The sequence below is a fragment of the Henckelia pumila genome, chromosome 1 (assembly GCF_033568475.1).
Source record: "Henckelia pumila isolate YLH828 chromosome 1, ASM3356847v2, whole genome shotgun sequence".
NCBI classification, from domain to species: Eukaryota; Viridiplantae; Streptophyta; class Magnoliopsida; order Lamiales; family Gesneriaceae; genus Henckelia; species Henckelia pumila.
The window spans coordinates 118,738,439-118,758,074 of NC_133120.1; the positions used below are offsets into that span (position 1 = coordinate 118,738,439).

Here is a 19,636-nt window from a genome sequence, read left to right on the forward strand (position 1 = left end):
CGTGAGATGGATTGATCCATTTCATGTTTATAGTAAAAAATTATTTACTTAGTCGGACTAGAAATTTGTCTCACAAAAATTTATCTAATGAAGCCATCTGTTAAATTATAAACTCATGAGTTATCCATCTAAAAAGGATGTCTATTGGGCGAAGTGGCTTCAAGAGTTGATAACCCACTCTTTATTAGTTTCCTAAGTCACCCCTTTCCACTACGCGAACTTTCAATGAGAACATCAATGTTAAGTTATAAACAATAAATGAGATGTTTATCACAAAAAACTTGTCTATTTGGTGGACTAGTGGACTCAAGAGTTTATAACTAATGGTGGTTTTTTGGTATATCTTACTACAAATATTGGTATGAAAAAAATTCATACCGATACCGATAGTAAAATTTCGAAACTTTGGTATGAAAAAAGTCCATATTGATATCGTATAGATACCGAAAAAAAAATTCGGTATACCGAAAAAATGTTTGTATATTGAAAAAATTTCGGTACGAAATGCCAAAATTCTGGTATTTCGGTACGGTATGTCAGCCCTATTTATAACGCATTTTATGACTTTTATTATTCAATGCAAGAAAACTAAAATACCATTTCACGAAAGTTTTTATGATATATTTCATGTATATATTAATTGAACTTATTCTTGATGGAAATCTTTGTATAAATATCCCTCGATCTTCTAAATTACTCAACGTTCCCGAACTGGCAAAAAATGGCTTCCCATAATGTCCCACACATTGTTGCCTTCTTCTTCGCCACCATAATCATCTCCTTCATTATCCGAACAAAACCCCAACAAATCCTGCAACCATGGATGAATTCCAAGCAGAACTTCACCTCTCTAGAGATCCTCTGCTTTTCCTTCTTCATGATTTATGGTTTCACTGTATTCCTCATGAAACGGCCCCGAACTGTTTATCTGGTGGATTTTGCCCTCTTCAAGCCTCCTCAAAGCATGCGAGTCTCCTTCGCAGGTTTCATGGAGCATGCAAGATTGGTCTTACCCAATCAACCTAAAAGTGTCCATTTCCAGATTAAGATTCTTGAACGTTCTGGTCTCGGGGAAACAACATGCTTGCCACCCGCAATCCATTACATTCCTCCTACACCCAACATGTCTCTCGCTAGAGAAGAAGCTGAACTTGTCGTCTTTTCTTGCATGGATTCGCTGTTTCAGAAAACGGGCATCCACCCCAGAGATGTGGATATCTTGATCTTGAATTGCAGCCTCTTTTCTCCCACTCCTTCTCTAACAGCCATGGTGGTTAACAAGTACAAAATGAGAAGTAATATCAAGAGTTACAATTTATCCGGAATGGGATGCAGCGCGGGTTTGATTTCGCTCGATTTAGCCAAAGATCTACTTCAACACCACCCAAGATCAAATGCCGTGGTTATAAGCACTGAGATTCTTACGCCAAATTGTTACATGGGTAAAGAAAGAGCCATGCTCCTCCCCAACTGCTTGTTCAGAATGGGCGGCGCCGCCATACTCTTGTCCAACAAGACCTCCGACCGCAGCCGCGCTAAATATAGACTGTCGCATGTTGTAAGAACCCACAAAGGAGCTGATGATAAATCATACAGATGCGTGTCGCAAGAAGAGGATTCTGAAGGGAATGTGGGGATAATGTTGAACATTGATCTGATGAGAATCGCCGGCGAAGCGTTGAAATCCAATATCACCACACTCGGCCCTTTGGTTCTTCCTGCATCGGAGCAGCTACGTTTCGTTATTTCACTCATAAGGAGGAAGCTATTCGACCCGAAAATAAAGCCGTATATTCCAGATTTCAAGCAGGCTTTCGACCATTTCTGCATACACGCTGGCGGAAGGGCGGTGATCGACGAGCTTCAGAAGAGCCTGAGCCTGACGGCGGAGCAAGTGGAGGCGTCGAGAATGACGTTGCACAGATTTGGAAACACGTCTTCTTCATCACTTTGGTATGAACTGAGTTACATTGAGAATAAAGGGAGGATGAAGAAAGGAGACAGGGTTTGGCAGATTGCTTTCGGGAGCGGATTTAAGTGTAACAGCGCCGTTTGGAAATGCAATCGGACGATCAAGAAACCGTCCGACGGAGCTTGGGCCGATTGCATCGATACATATCCGGTTTTCATACCAGAAGTCCTCAAGCTTTAAGGGAGCTGGGAAATCTGAAATTTTTAAAATAAAAATTTATACAAGATTGGATGTTAATGTGTTTCTTGAATTTACTTTTGTGGACGTTCATTTCAATATTGTTGAGTTTGTGTGGTTTTTTCAGCATTTAACTTTCACATATTTACGATCTGAACTGTAAAGTTTCGCTGGAGTTGGGGAATATATATGGACATACAGCAATTTTAAGAATGTCTTCTTTTCTTTTTTTGTTCTTTTTTTTTTGTTTTTGTTTTTAAAGTTATTGTGTAATATATGTGCATTAATAATGCGTTTAATCGATAAAATACCCATATCTAGACTTATCATTCAGTATCTATATCAAATTTAAAAAATTATCTTATCATCGTTATGATGGAAAATTGTAAATTTAGTCTCTTAAGTTGGTCTGTTTTTTTGTTTTAGTCATGTAACTTTTCAAAGTTTGGTCTTAATTCAATAACTTGGATTTTTTTTTTTGGTTTTTTTTTTCAACAAAAATCACAAATCAATCGAATATTGCTTATTTGACACCGATACCCTCTAATATGAATCATTTGGCAAGAATTAACCAAATGTTATACAAATTAAAATCCATTACGCAAAAATAAAGAAATCAATAAAGGAAAAACGAATCCCATATTCACAAATCAGATGAAAAACTTGTCGTTTTCACGTTTTCTTTCATTTTGATTATGTATATTTTCAAAGCTTTTTTATTTTTTATTTTTTTTTAAGATGGTTAGAACTTAGAATCAAAGATTTAGTGTACAAGTTCGCGGCCAATAAAATTATCATCAAATTATTATTCATTTGTAGCATATAATATGTGTAAAAATGACTGTTTATTATTTGATTCATTGATAATCATCCCCTTAATTCATGAAACTACTTAATAACAACCACATATAACAAGGTTTTATTTCATATTATATATAAATATTTATAAATTGATTTATATATATATATATATATATATTTATCAAATTTATATTATTAGTTTTACCAATCCATAACAAATCGTACAAATTCTACACATCCACTTTCGCATCCCATAAACATGAACGGGTAAAGCCTAAAGTCAAGATGCTCCGATGTCAATGGAATCATATATGCGAGTATATTCAATAGTAAGAGTATGTTGGTGTGATAAAGTTGATAACTTTATTGTATGCTAATGTCAGTGATGATAACTTCATCTCATGGTTCTGCGAGGGTAATATGAGATGATGTTATAGAGAGGATGTTGAAATATTAATTTTTTATTTCATAAATATATTTTTTTATTTATACACAAAATAAATTTGCATAATTAAAAGAAATTAAAATTACACATAATTAAAATTTAAATATTACAAAAAAAAATTAAAAAATACACGAAATTAAGAAATTTAAAACATTACAAATAATTAAAGTAAAAATTACCAACAACAAAATAAATTACTGCCCAAATCTTTTACGAAGAATTGTTTGTTGCATCTTCGTAAAATATTCACATTGCACATCATTCATGTTTGGATTGTTAATATCTTTTTCCATGATTCGATTTTTTTGCTCCTCGTCCAACTCCATCTCTTTCATTGCTTGCTTTTTCTCATTCATTTTCTGTCTCCTCATCTCTATTTCGTACTTCTTGGACATCCGTTTCACAAATTTTGCATAATGCTCTCTTTCCATATCAATCTTTGTATCCTCAATTTCATAAAATCTTGCATGATCATCACGTATTTTTGCATACAAATCCATCATATGTGAATTTTTTGAGCCAAATCTTTTCATGCTCGCTTTGAAGGCTTTTCTTCCCATTGGTCTAATGATTGTGTCCACTTCTTGCACGTCATTTCCTTCATTGGCTATAGACGTATCAGTGGATGTGGAGTAAGGAGATCGAGATGATTCGCCATCAATATTCTTCAGCTTCTTGGTCGCATTTGTCGCATCACCTTCGTATTTTGCAAACGACCATATCTTCCATTTCGGTTTATCTTTAAGGACTAACCAAGCTTTCTCATCGGACCATGTGGTTCCATAATCTTTCTCAAACATTCGCTACAAAAAAAAACTTGTTTTTAAGAGCGGTTAATGTTTGAGCTTGAGCATACTAATTAAGAAAAATTATTAAGCAATTTTTTGAATTTCAAGTAGAATAAAACATTGTGATAAAATTTTAAAAATACCGAGGGCCTTACCTCGTGCAATTTCCTCGCCCCTTGAAGGGGCAAAAAATTAAAAAGGGCGAGGAAGCCCACTTTTTCACGTGGGCTTACTCGCCCGTTGTACATGCTCTAAACATTATTAATTGTTACATCTTCGAATATACTGTTTTTCATTGGATATAGCTCTTTTTTTTTGTCTTAAGATGTATCAAAATAAACGAAAGAAGTAGACATTTTGACGGATATATAAACGAGATGTGACTTGCATATCTTGGCTATTGAGTAGTTTTGTTATTTTCCATTTTAGAATATAAGCTAAATATTTAAGAAAAAGTTAACCTTTTTCACATTTTTTGTTCACCGGAATTCTATTAATGAGCGGATCATAACGGCTGTTTTTGAAGATAGTATTCTTGGATTTATTAATGTTGGGGTTAATGAAATGTTAGCTTAAAGGCAAAACCTTCGCAGTACTACATCAAATAATTTAATTTTAATTTCGTTACATGTGATCTATATATTTTATGAAAATCACATGTTCAAATCAATTTTATCCATTGGATATTAGTATTATATATGGTACTATTCTTATACTAGAATGAAATCAACTCAACGTTGTGTTGTACTATTTGAAGTAGTTGATGGATTAATCCACTGGATTGAATTAAGTGTTCTTTAGATTACGCACCAAACGTGTATGTTAATTAGCTGAATTTCTAGGGACCAATAATTATTTGATAACCAATAACCAACATAACAAATGAACGAATTAAAAAAATTTCAAAAAAATTATTGAAGTGACCAAATATCTGTCCTACTTAGTAATGGAGGGGGAATTAGTTGGAGGTTTAATGTCTATTTTTCAATGAATGTTAGAGAATTGTAAAGTGAAAAACACTTTCAACCTACATGTATAATGATTTTATGCAACATCCAATTAAGATATTTTAATTTGTTTAAACCAAAAAATTAATTAAAGATTATTTGGTCTGTTTCTGTTAACAGTACTGTTATAATTATTTTATTAGTAATTAATAGTTTTTTTATATGGATGATCAAATGATGTGGGATGTTTTTTTTACTATTATAATTTTGAATAAACTTCGGGGGATTTTAATTGCCAACCCTGAACATGTGAAATTTAGATTTTGTGTGCTCACATCATGTGTGCTCTTGCATGTTGGAAATTTTTGCTCAATACCTATGACGATCCGATCAATATTTGTATTGAAAAAGTAAAATTTTTATGGGTTGGATTGAATATCCGTCATAAAAAATTGACCGTAATACGTCCCATTAGATTTTTTGTGTATATATACTAATAATTAAGGGAGAGACCATATTACTTAACTAAATTTTGATAAAACCATTTTTAAATTCCAAAACTACCTCTCGTGCATTTGATTATAATAATAATGTATTCAATGAGCCTCTGACTCATGTGGACTGAAGTTCCCTTCGGGTCAACCCTTTTTAAATAATAATGTATTCAATTTTAAAATTTAAAATTTAGATAAAGATATAATTTAATTTTAAGAAATACATTAAAATAAGATGAAAATATTTAACACTTTAAAAAACGAAAAGATTGCGTTTTATTTATTAAATTTTAAATTATCCTTATTAAAAAAATATGAAAAATCATATTTTGAAAAAAAAAAATATGTATAAATTGTTGTGAAAAAGTAAAAATTTATGGTAAAAAGTAAATACTCCAAAACTCAAAATATATCAAACTCTACACTTTATAATATTTTTCTCTCAACTCAATTGTGTTTTTCATCACAAATGAAGACATATTTATAGATCCACATTTGAGATTAGTCCAAAAATTAATACATCATTATCTACATCATCACACACTAATTTTCCACATTTTACAACTCAATATTCAACATTCAATATTCAATATTCAACATAATAATAATATATTTTTCAACACTCCCCCTTGTGATGATGATCGTGATATGATGACTGTATTCATTACGTGTTTTATACTGCCTCGTTAAAAACCTTACTAGAAAAAACCCAGTGGGATAAAAATCATAGTAATGAAAAAAGAGTGCAGCCACGTAAACTCCCCCTCATGTTAACATGAGTGATTTTTCACATATTCCGTAGATTGCGCATCCCAATGTTGTATATATGCTTTCTGAATATCGTCGTGGGAAGTGCCTTTGTGAAGAGATCTGATGAGTTCTCATTTGATTGAATGTAACAGATATCAATATATTTATTCTTCTCAAGCTCTTGAGTGTAGGCAAAGAATTTTGGGGGGATATGTTTGGTTCGGTCACTTTTGATGTATCCTTCTTTCATTTGAGCAATACATGCAGCATTATCTTCATATAGTGTCACAGACTTCTTGTCTACTATCAATCCACACGATATTTGAATATGTTTGGTCATTGACTTTAACCATACATATTCACGACTTGCTTCATGTAATGCAATAATCTCGGCATGATTTGATGAAGTTATTACGAGTGTTTGTTTCTGTGAACGCCAGGAAATTACGGTGCCTCCACGAGTAAATACATATCCGGTTTGGGAACGGCCTTATGTGGATCAGATAAATATCCAGCATTAGCATAACCAATGATACTTTTATTGGTGTCTTTTGAGTACAAAAGTCTCAAATCTGTCGTTTCTCGTAGATAACGGAATATATGTTTAATTCTGTTCCAGTGCCTCTTTGTTGGATATGAACTGAATCTTGCCAATAAATTTACAGCAAAAGATATATCAGGTCTAGTGCAATTTGCAAGATACATAAGGGCACCAATGTCACTTAGATATGGTACTTCTGGACCAAGAATAACTTCATCATCTTCACATGGATGAAATGGATCATTTTCTATGTTTAATGATCTTACAACCATTGGAGTATTTAATGGATTTGATTTATCCATATTAAAACATTTAAGGATCTTTTATGTATAATTTGTCTGGTGAACAAAAATTCCACATTCCTTTTGTTCGATTTGGAAATCCAGACAATACTTGGTTTTTCCAAGATCATTCATTTCGAATTCTTCCTTCAAGTACATCATAACTTCTTGAATTTCTTTATTCGTTCCAATGATGTTTAAATCATCAACATATACAGCAATAATTACACATCCGGATGTTGTTTTCTTGATGAAAACACAAGGGCATATTGGATCATTTACATATCCCTTTTTCATCAAGTGCTCACTTAGCCGATTATACCACATTCGGCCGGATTGCTTTAACCCATATAATGATCTTTGCAATTTTACAGAATAAAATTCTATGGGTTTTGAACTTTGTGCTTCAGGCATCTTAAATCCTTCAGGGATTTTCATGTATATATCACTATCAAGTGATCCGTATAAGTAAGCTGTAATAACATCCATAAGACACATTTCCAAATTTTCAGACACTGCCAAACTAATCAAATATCGAAACGTAATTGCATCCATAACAGAAGAATACGCTTTTTCATAATCAATTCCAGGTCTTTGAGAAAAACTTTGTGCAACAAGTCTAGCTTTATATCTGACTATTTCATTTTTCTCATTTCGCTTTCGAATAAAAACTCATTTGTATCCAACAGGTTTTACACCTTCAGGTGTGAGGACTATAGGTCCAAAAACATTACGTTTATTCAGCGAATCCAATTCAACCTGGATGGAATCTTTCCATTTGGCCCAATCATGACGAGTTTTACATTCACCAAAAAATTTTGGTTCATGATCCTCATTTTCATTTATGATGTCACAAGCCACATTATAAGAAAATATTTCATCAATATCTTCTATGTCTTTTCGGTTCCATATTTTTCCTGTATTAATATAATTGATAGAGATTTCACGATTCTCGTCAGTTTGTGGTTCTGACAGAACATTTTCATCATCAGGTGTTTCTTCTGGAATACCATTTTCTATTTTATGATCATCGTGCTTCTCTATGCCTTTTTTTTTTCGAGGATTTTTATCCTTGGAACCGATTGGCCTTCCACGCTTCAAGCATTTTATGACATCATGAGTGTCTTCAATTTATTTCTTTGGAATTTCAATTCAAGCAGGTGCATTTACAGCATGTATATATGATTTTGTTACTCCTTTTGTGTCTGCAAATGCATCTGGCATTTGATTTGCAATTCTTTGCAAGTGCACAATTTGTTGTACATCTTTCTCACATTGTTTGGTCCTTGGATCCAAATGTAACAATGATGGTACATATCATGTGATTTCTTTCTCGATGTGTTTCTTTTCTCCCCCTAACACTGGGAAGATTTCTTCATTAAAATGACAATCAGCAAAGCGTGCTGTAAACACATCGCCTTTCTGAGGCTCAAGATATCGAATGATTGATGAACTATCATAACCGATATAAATACCGATTTTTCTTTGAGGACCCATTTTTGATCGTTGAGGTGGTGCAATAGGCACATACACCATACATCCAAAAATTCTCAGATGAGAAATATTTGGTTCTTTACCAAATGCAAGCAGCAATGGGGAGAATTTATGATATGCACTTGGTCTGATGCGAATTAATGCCGCAACATGTAAAATTGCATGTCCCCATATAGAAATAGGGAGTTTTGTTCTCATAATCATTGGTCTAGCAATCAGTTTTAGACGTTTAATCAATGATTCAGCTAATCCATTTTGTGTATGAACATGAGCAACAGGATGTTCAACAGTAATTCCCATTGACATACAATAATCATTGAAAGTTTGGGAAGTAAATTCTCCAGCATTATCAAGTCTTATTTTCTTGATTGTATAATCGGGAAATTGATTCCGCAATTTTATTATTTGAGCCATTAATCTTGCAAATGCCACATTCTGAGTTGACAATAAGTATACATGTGACCATCTGCTAGAATCATCGATCAATACCATAAAATATCGAAATGGTCCACATGGATGATGAATTGGCCCACAAATATCACCCTGAATGCGTTCAAGAAATATGGGTGATTCTGTTTGGATTTTAGCTGGCGATGGTCTTATAATAAGTTTTCCAAGAGAAAATGCTTTACATTGAAACTTATTATTCTGAAAGATCTTCTGGTCTTTCAACGGATGACCATGCGTATTTTCAATAATTCTTTGCATCATTATTGAACCAGGATGTCCCAATCGATCATGCCAATTGGTTAATATTGAAGAACTATTAACCACCATATTTGATTCGATTGGCCTTATATGTGTATAATGCAATCCAGTAGGAAGCATTGATAATTTTTCAACCACATATTTTTTTCCTGATTTATATGTGGTAAGACACATATATTTCTGATTTCCATCAGTTATCGTCTCAGTATCATACCCATGAGAATATATGTCATTAAAACTCAACAAATTTCTTTTTGATCCTGGTGAATATAAAGCATCATTTATTAAAAATTTTGTACCATTAGGTAACAAAAAATGTGCTTTTCCATAACCTTCAATCAAGTCTACTGGACCTGATATTGTATTCACCATTGTTTTTGTTGGTTTTATTTCCAAAAAATATCTTTCATCTCGCAGAATAGTGTGCGTTGTACCACTATCCGGTATGCAAATTTTCATGATATTATTTTCATGTTTGCTCATAGAATTTTCCATATCAAACTTCACAAAAATGCAATAAAGAAAAATTAAGTACAATACAAATGCAAAATATAATATGCTTTATAATACAAGAATGTATGAAAAATACAAATTTGTTACAATCTAGTCCCACCAATCTTTTAATCAATATCTTCGAAATCATTCAAAAAATCTGTAGCATTGAAAGTAGTTGAACCAATTAAATGGTCACTATTTTCAACAAAATTGGTCTCTTTTCCTTTTCCCTTTGTCGATTCTTTATAGAGCTTACATAGGTGCTCAGGGGTTCGACAAATATGTGACCAATTTCCTGGAGTGCCACATCTATAACAAACACTCTCAGATCTTTTTGAGTGATTTTCATTTTCACTCGTATTTTCATGCTGCCTTTTTGGTGGGTGGTTCGTGACGTTTTTTTGAGATGAGTTATTGAAATAAATATCTCGATTATTTTCATATCCACGGCCACGACCACGACCGCGATAATTTTTACGTCCACGTCCATGCCCACTTCCTCGACCTCGTCCACGACCAAAATCTGGTCTATGCCTTTGATTTTGGTTTTCATTTTTCATTACGACATTTTCTTCAGGAAATGTCGTTGATCCAGTGGGTCGGGATTGATGATTTCTTATTAACAATTCGTTGTTCTTTTCCGCCACAAGAAGACATGCAATGAGTTCAGAATATCTCGTAAAACCACGCACTCTATACTGTTGATGTAGAGTTATATTTGATGCGTGAAAAGTGGAAAAAGTTTTCTCAAGCATTTGCATCTCTGTGACTTCAAGTCCACAGAATTTTAATTGCGAGACTATTCAATACATCGCAGAATTATAATCACTGATTTTTTTAAAGTCTTGGAATTTCAACGTATTCCATTCATCACGGGCGGTCGGAAGTATCACTTCCCTTATATGCTCAAATCTTTCTTTCAACCTTTTCCATAAAATCATTGGGTCTTTTTCTATGAAATAATCACATTTCAACCCTTCATCAAGATGTCGGCGTAAAAAAATCATTACCTTTGTTTTATCTTGTGAGGTTGATATATTAATTTCTTTAATGGTATCACTTAGACCCAATGACTCAAGATGCATCTCTACATCGAGAGTCAATGGCATATAATTCTTTCCAGTGATATAGAGCGCAACGAATTCAATCTTTGTCAAATTTGACATGGTGGTACTAGAAAAATAACAATGCATTTTATTAGTTAATTTCCATTAATATGACAATTCAAAATAATGGAAAAACGAAGATTACAAGTGCGTGTACAAATAGAGAAAAAGTATGTGGTGGAAAATCGCTGGTGAGTACAAGACTCGTGAGCATGATGATCATAATCGTTATGAAAAATAGCCTTATAAATACCATCATCTTCATCGTCGAAAAATCGAGGAAAAATTATTTTGAGAGAAAGAATGAATTTTGGTGTGATTGAAAATGAGTTTAAGTGAACATATTTATAGGCAAAAAAAACTAGCCGTTTTGTTACCGTTTGTGACCGTTGGGGGTAAGAAAAAATCGAGTATGTGATGAATAAAAATTCGTGATAATCATGTGATGCATATAATGATAATCATAATTAAATAAATATGTATATCATATCACATTATTATAAGATCGGTGTCGTAGATAGCCTTTTATATAATATTATGAAATTATACCAATATAGTTAGTATAAAGTCAGGTATAGTATATCATATCACATTATTATAAGATCGGTGTAGTAGACAACCTTTTATATAATAACATGAAATTATACAAATATGATTATATTGTTTAAGAACCTTAGAGACTTTTATACTTGTCGTATCCCTTACCGAGAGTGTGGAATGTCGTCTTAACATCCTTCCAGGATTTATAACAAGTTTTGAAAAAAAACTTATTTTTTTTCATAACATGATATTATATATTAATATATACACAATATAAATATATAAACAGTAAAATAAAAATTCTTACTTGTTAAATATTTTTGACTTCTTCTTGTATTTTGGAGCGTTGGAAATTATAGAGAATCTTCGAGCGATCGTGCTGATAACGTGTTGTAAAAAATTAAAAATTTACGGTAAAAAGCAAATACTCCAAAACTCAAAATATATCAAACTCTACACTTTATAATATTTTTCTCTCAACTCAATTGTGTTTTTCATCACAAATGAAGACATATTTATAGATCCACATTTGAGATTAGTCCAAAAATTAATAAATCATTATCTACATCATCACACACTAATTTTCCACATTTTACAACTCAATATTCAATATTCAATATTCAATATTCAACATAATAATAATATATTTTTCAACATAAATAATTATTTAACTATATAAACACGTAATACTGGAAAACAACTAGTATTAATGAAAGGTTCAACTCTTTCTTACGCATTCTTTAATATTTACTCTCGCCATTTACCTTTTTTTTAGAGCTGGGATTTTAATATTATCCAAACTTAAAATTTTAATTATTAGGTGCATAATTATATATATTTTAAAATATAAATGAAGAGATCATATTGTTGAGATTCAATCTTGCTCCTGAAGCAATTGATAAAAGTCTCTTAAAATATTGTATGATTTAAAAAATTTGAGTCTCGCAATCCTATCATTTGTCCAAGTCAAATGTCGCGAGTTAATTACACTGGATTACAATGAGTGCAATTATCAATATAACTATTGTTGGACACTTGGACTACTACAATTGTTCATGTTACAACTTATAAGAACAATATTCGAATTATGGTATCTAGACTATTATGTAATTCACAAATCAAACTATTAATTTCTTATTTGACCCGATCCATTGAAAAATATTATTTTATACACCAAACTATTAGTTTTCATTGTAGATATAGGTCAATCAACTCGTCTCACGGATATAGATATTTAAAATCATATCATAAGATATCTACTCTAATATTTTTGACATAAAATCAATACTTTCTAATACATAAATCTATTATATTTATTACAGTATATTTATATAATAAATAATACTAATAATAATAATAATAATAATAACAATAATAATAATAATAATAATAATAAATCTTTAAATATGCAGCTTTCATCGTGAATTTCCTCTTATACCCCTCATTTTCTTCATATTATGTGTTAATGAAACCCCTTGTCTTCTTCTTTGTTAATACAACATTAATTTAAATATATTATCTAAATTTTTTACTCATGTTTTCAATAGTTAATTACTTATGTACGTGCACTTTTTTAGTTACCTAAAATTTGTGATCCTTTTTTTTAATCGCAATTTTTTTAAAACAAAAAAAATCACGACTTCTTTATCAAATTTGATCCTCAGGCGCCATTTTGATGATGAAGATGCAAGTTGAACTGTATATTTGAAAATTAAATTTGTCTCTTATCAAATGTGCCAAACCAACGTACATAATGGGTAAAAAAAATAGTAAAAAAGAAAATTAAAAATCAATATTGACATTGTGTCTTCATATTAATGCATGCATCATACATGGATAAAATCTGGAACTAAGATTATTATGGTTTCTGAAATCCATGAACAAATTAATACTATGGGAGAACGTACGTGAGCACACATGAAATGCGGGAACGAGACATATATTGGATTGATGAATATCATCGGATATGGATCATCAGCCAAACATATAAATATATGTAGGGTTAACTTGTGCATGTTTTATGTGAAGGATTACGTGTAAATAACTTATTTGAAGATTTTTAAAACCAATAAGTTATAATATGGAGTAGTGTTTGGTAAACAATTACAAATTAAGCTGAGACAAATTGCAATAAAATACTTGCACATAGAGATATGGATGAAATGAATTCACCACTAGTGTTAATGTTTAACGATCACTCGAGTTTGTGATTTAACTATCGAGGTTCTCAAATTTGGTTGTTTATTATAACATTTTTTTTTTACACAAAAATTTCTATAAAATCGTCTTGGGTTCAAATTTTATGATATGATTCTCTGATCCGCCTGACCGAAATTTTTTTTTTTTTTCAAAAATATTACTTTCAAAATTGTTGATATGGATCAAGTCGACCTGTCTCACAGATATAACTCTGTGAGACTGTGTCAAGAAGTCTACTCTATATTTTATACATGTATGACATCAATTTTATGCTAGAATATGGGAGCCTGTATGATTTCGATTAAAATTCATTTTGTTTTACGAATTATTGATAAAATGTTAAATTGGTACATGAACTGTTGAAAATGATTTAATTGATACACGATCTAACTAAAAATTCTATTTTATCCTTTAATAAAAATTTTTAAATCCAATTATTTTTAGTAAATTCAACCAAGTACACATTTTATTTTCAAAATAATTTGTATTGATTAAAATTTTAAAAATAATTTATATTAATTTAAAAATTATAAGAAATAAGTAACTTACTATTTTTATAATATATTTATATTTTATTCATTAATAAATTATTTATTAAAATATATTATATTTTAAAAATTTTAATATATATAATAAATGGTATTTTTCTATATATTAAATGATTATCCCATTTTTTTGAAATAAATTGATATAATTGATAAAATCACATGCAATAAATAAATCATATACATGAAAAAAAAATATTTAATACCGATATAATAAAATAAATATTTATTTATATTTAAATTCAAGTACGAGTAAAAAATATATATAACCTTACAAATTTGTAAATCAAGTGGAGAAATTTTTGGTCATTAGAATCACGCAAATCGTGACAATGAGTGATATATTTTTCAATTAGATTTTTTTATTCATGATCTAAATCTTTAATGTTGAATATTTTTTTGAATTACCAACAAAAAAATACCAGATTTTGAAAAACTAAAATGGTGATTATATTTGCTTCAACAGTTTGAAAACAAGATCAACGAGCTCCAATGAAGTATATTTATTTTATTATATTTTCATCAATATGTTTCAATATCTGTTTGTTGGGATCGGTTCAGAGGGTAGAGGGGGGGGGGGTGAATACACTCTGAAACTTTTCTTATTTTTTTTCAAAATGATCAAGTGAAGTTTAGTTCACTTAATCTGTTTTCTCAACTTCTAAAACGGTTTGAACAACTTAAATAGTGCGGAAATAGTTCAGAGGTTTTAGTGATGCAAAGTTTAGAACACAATGTATGAGCAATATGTAAGATAAATAGCAGTAAAGACTAAGGCACGATTTTTGGAAGTTCGAAGGCTTAATCCTTCTACGTCTCCCCTTCTTCCACTTAGGAAGGAATTCACTAGAAGACTTTGGTTATTACAACGTCTTGCAATACACCCACTTCAGACTTAGGACTTATCCAATGCCTAATCCGAAACTCCTAGATTTACACAGATAAGATTCTCAGTTCTTATCAGACTGGTGGAAGCTTTCAGAGTAGCTTCAAGTCTCTTCAATAATGAGTATAGTTCGGTTGAGCTTCTCAAACTGCAGAGCGGTCGAGAGGCTTGGAAACCCTAGGATGATCCTTGAAGATCAGATATGTAAACTGTAGGCGAGGGTTTATTTGAGCAGCAAGTGAATGATCTTGTAAGTGTGCTCAAGTATTGCTTCAGTATATCAGATGAGAACTTCTGATAGTATTCAAGTGATTGAGTTGATTGAGATTTTTCGTGTTTCTTGTCTTCTTGTCACTTCTTGAGCAATATTCCCTTTATATAGGTCAATCATCAACGTCTTTATTTTGAACGTTCTGATGCTGCATTGAATGCACATTTAATGCTTCATAAATGCATTGATGATTCTGCATGAAGATCGTACACTTCTTTAAATGCAGACAACTTCCAGGGTCCAAAACTGGTATAAACGGTCGAATGCTTTATCTGTAGTCATTCTGCATTTTTGCCATTTTAGTGCAACCTGTTGTCTCGATGCAAGAGTCAACAGATCTTCTGATACGCCGGTTCTGCTTTTGATAAAGATTTTGCAATGAACGTCTTGTCACAAGTACTTGTCTTGAGATATCTTGATAAGCAGTTGGCACTCTACCGGTAGATAGATTTATCCTCTGCTGGTTTGAATAACCAGTTGATAGGCTTGTGACTGCAACCGGTCGAGAGACAAAGGCGGTTGACAAGCTTCCGGTAGATAACTTGAAGGGTTTAGACAGTTGCGGTAGGAGTTGTAGTAGATTCCTGAAATACAAAAGATTGGTAGCACATTCCTATACAATGAGTTGTTGTTTGTTATCACCAAAATGTCGGATTCAACAATTTCCCCCTTTTTGGTGATGACAAAACTTAAGTGCTCCAAGAACAATATGAAAGCATTAAAATGAACTTCATTGAGAGAATGAATTTCATTAATTACAATAAGCATTCTTATTACACCTACTGAAGAAAAACAAAATGAGATACAGCTGCGATAAGTAAAGAAGAGACAAGTTGTTCATCTTTTGAACCAACTGGCTCCTCCTGACCTATCGCCTTCTCTTCTTCTTCTGTCGGCTTCTTCCTCACGTCTTCTTGCCTCTGCTGCTCTTCGTTGCTCTTCTTCCCCCTTTTTGGCATCACCTTGGTTGAGTCGAAGGATGATCTCGGTGAGTTGAGTGCCAAGTCAGGCTTGCATAGTATCAATTTTGGCATCTAGTTGAGCAAGTAGAGTAGCTTGCATAGTGTCCATCCGATCATTCAACTGCCTATGAAGGCGGTTTTTGGATCTGACAACTTGTTCGGAGACGGTAGAGAGCGTTTTGATTTGAGTGCGATGATGGGCAGTGATCTCTTTGGACAGATGAGCAAGGTCTCAAGACACGGTCTCAAAATGCCGAATCATCGTCTGGCGTGAATTGTCAACCGATAAGGATGAGTTTGTGATGTCTTGTGAGAAGGATCGAACTGTTTGCATAAGCTCATGAAGCCTATTTATCAAAGTGTGATCCAGAGCTGCGGCCATGGCTTCAATTAATGAGTCATCAGTCTGAAGCATTTGACTCTGTGGGTCATTCCTTGGTGAAACCGGGCCAGACTCAAGATGATGTGGTGCTGGTGATCTGGCTGGAGAGCTAGCTGATGGACCTTCCAATAGTGGTACAGTTGGAGATGTAGGAGTCTCGACTGCAGCCAAGATGGTTGGTGGAGTAGCAGGATCAGCACTCGGTTCATCCATTAGGAGATCTTTCACAAACTTTTCAGTAGATGGAGACGGTTGAAGTGCTGGGACAGCTTCAGTCACTGGCTGTTCTGGAGGTGCAAGTGATACAATAGTGCTTGGTATCTCTGTTGGGGGCACTACTGCTTCACTGCTGCAAGGAGCCTCTGTCACAGAGGTGACAGGAATCTCTTTTTCATCACTTCGAAAGAATCTTGTGGACGACTGGGAGAGGTGTGAACGATCGTCGCTGGAGATGAGTGAGCAGTCACAGCTGCTTCCGGTTGAATTACTGCTTGGACTGCGGTTGAGGCGGGGTCGACCGATGAAGATGCGCCCACAATCGATCCTAGAGCGGATGACTGAAACAGGTCAGTAGTGATGAGACCGGTCAGAATCCCATCTGAAAGAGTAAGAGCAGAGACGTCTTCTTCACCCTGATCTTGGGTAAGAAAAGTCTTCATCATCACCTGTGCTTCCAGTCCATAAGCCTGTAAACAAGCTGCTGAAGCTGTCGTTTTTACGTTGTTAAGAGCTTGGAAGTGCTGAAGTAGTTGAGTGATTTGACGTAGACTATTCTGTAGTCCAGTCAAAATCACAAAGTCATCGGCGGCGGTAGGACTCTTGGATTTGAAGTTCTTGACACGCTCATTAATCAACAGAGATAACAGGCTTCCTCGAAGCTTCAAGTCGATGAGCTGTCTTCTTCCCAGAGCCTCCACGATGTCTTCAGTGTCAGCAAAAAGAAGCATCTTTTGCTCAATAACATTCAGAGATTTCCACTTAGGAAATATTTGAGCAAGCGTCAGGTGAGTACGGGAATGATGCCATCTGTCAAAGCGCTGTAGGTGACGCTTGACAGTGCGGAGAACATGAGAGATGATCAAGTTGAGCTCCACAGTAGCTGCTGGTTGAGCCTTAGGTGAGTAGATCATCACACCTTTCCCTTTGTCCTTAGGATCAGCGAGAGTGACCTTTGGAGTTGATGAGGCACCTTCCCTGATTATCACACCCTTGGTAGGACGTGGAGCAGTAGTAGCAGCAGTGGTAGTAGTCTCAACCGTTGGCAGAATTGGTGTTGGAACGGTAGGAGCAAGTCCAGAAAGGGACTTTAACTTCTTGTGCTGCCTCTTCTTCTCGCCTGCAGGCGTGGATGACACGGCTGCTTTGGAGACAGAAGGAGATGACTTGCTGAAGGCTTGAATCAGTGGAACGTTCTCACGTGATTCGTCTTCAGAGTCAGACTCTATGATAAGTTGACGCTTGGCAGATTTCTTGGTATGGGCTGGTTTGGCCGCTACCGAAACTGTTGAAAGCGGTTGAGTGACAGCAACAACACTTGCGGTTGAAGGCAGAGTGTCGACCGCAACCTCTTTCTTGTTCAGAAATTTGAAGATTGTAGACTTGTTGAGCCATTTGGTGGGATGCAGAGGCTCAGTCTTGGAGAAGTCTACTCCAAGGACGCTCAAGATGTGGCAAATTTGCAGAGCAAATCCCTCGGATTGCCCTTTTTCCCTGATCATTTCACATAAGGTAGTGAACAATATGTCTGACCAGTTGATGTTGATTTTGGAGGCGATACAAGCCATGTATTGGAATTTCTCCATCGTCACCTTATCGTATGATCCAGCCTTGGCAAGAAGATTTTTGGCCACGATGTTGGTCAATAGCCTGAATGGAGCTTTAAGAGATGTCTTCTGAGCCGGCAGTTTGATCGGAGCATCAGTGGTTGAGAACTCCTTCAACCAGTATGAGCAGTTACCATCGGGAAGATCCGCGTATTTTGTCAAACCCCTGGAGGGCAGATCAAATGTGCTGGCAAAGAACTTTTGATTGAAGGAGTAGGACTCTGTCCGGATCAAGCATTTGACAGTCCCATGCTCGATTTGAGCGGTTGCAAAGAACTCCTTCAATACAGGCAGATCGCAGATGGCGCTGCTTCCCAGAAACTTCTTTAGTCCAGAGGCTTCAAGCATGGTGAAGACCTCAGTGATTCCTGCATTGTTTGCCTCAATAACGGAATCAAAGTTGATTGCAAGGCAAGTCTTCTGGATCGACATGATAGCTGTAGATAATAACTCAAGCAGAGAGTAAGCAAAAGCTTGATAGTAGTACGATAGAACTTTTAATGCAATATGAAAGCTTTAGCAACGGTGAAAGGTTGATATACGAGTGTAAAGAAGTATATATAGGAACCTATGGGCCATAGGGTGACGTCATGAAAAGTATTTTTGAAATTCAAAAAGTTTTGAAGAGTATAATCACCGCGCCCAATTAATGTCATTTGGTTCAAAGCACAAAGCTGCTAGTACGGAGCCTGTCAGAGACTAGCTAAAGGCGGATGATATGCCAACATTTATGGCAATGTAACAGCTAAGCTATTAACGTCATACTGGCAATCATTCCCCCTAAAAACATGCATACTAACTTAGATCTATTAAGCCAAGAATATTTCGAAAATATGAAAACTTAGCGTCCGGTAAAGGCTTGGTAAATATGTCTGCTGCTTGCTGATCGGTAGAGATGTATTCCAGCCTGATTTCCTTCTTTAAGACATGATCTCGGATAAAGTGATGCCTGACATCAATGTGCTTTGTCCTAGAGTGCATCACTGGATTGTGAGTGATGGCTATGGCACTTGTATTGTCACAGTAGAT

General features: G+C 34.1%; 1 protein-coding gene across 1 annotated transcript; it reads left to right on the forward strand.

The window, feature by feature from the left end:
* Positions 1-734: 734 nt before the first annotated feature.
* Positions 735-2,259, forward strand: LOC140885084 (3-ketoacyl-CoA synthase 6-like). Its single transcript, XM_073292008.1, has one exon. It carries the CDS (start codon positions 824-826, stop codon positions 2,150-2,152), a length of 1,329 nt encoding a protein of 442 aa, XP_073148109.1. The 5' UTR covers positions 735-823; the 3' UTR covers positions 2,153-2,259.
* Positions 2,260-19,636: the final 17,377 nt, after the last annotated feature.

Bases quoted from the DNA above. Each gene is read 5' to 3' on its own strand.
- LOC140885084 (XM_073292008.1), top strand. From the start codon at position 824: ATGAATTCCAAGCAGAACTTCACCTCTCTAGAGATCCTCTGCTTTTCC.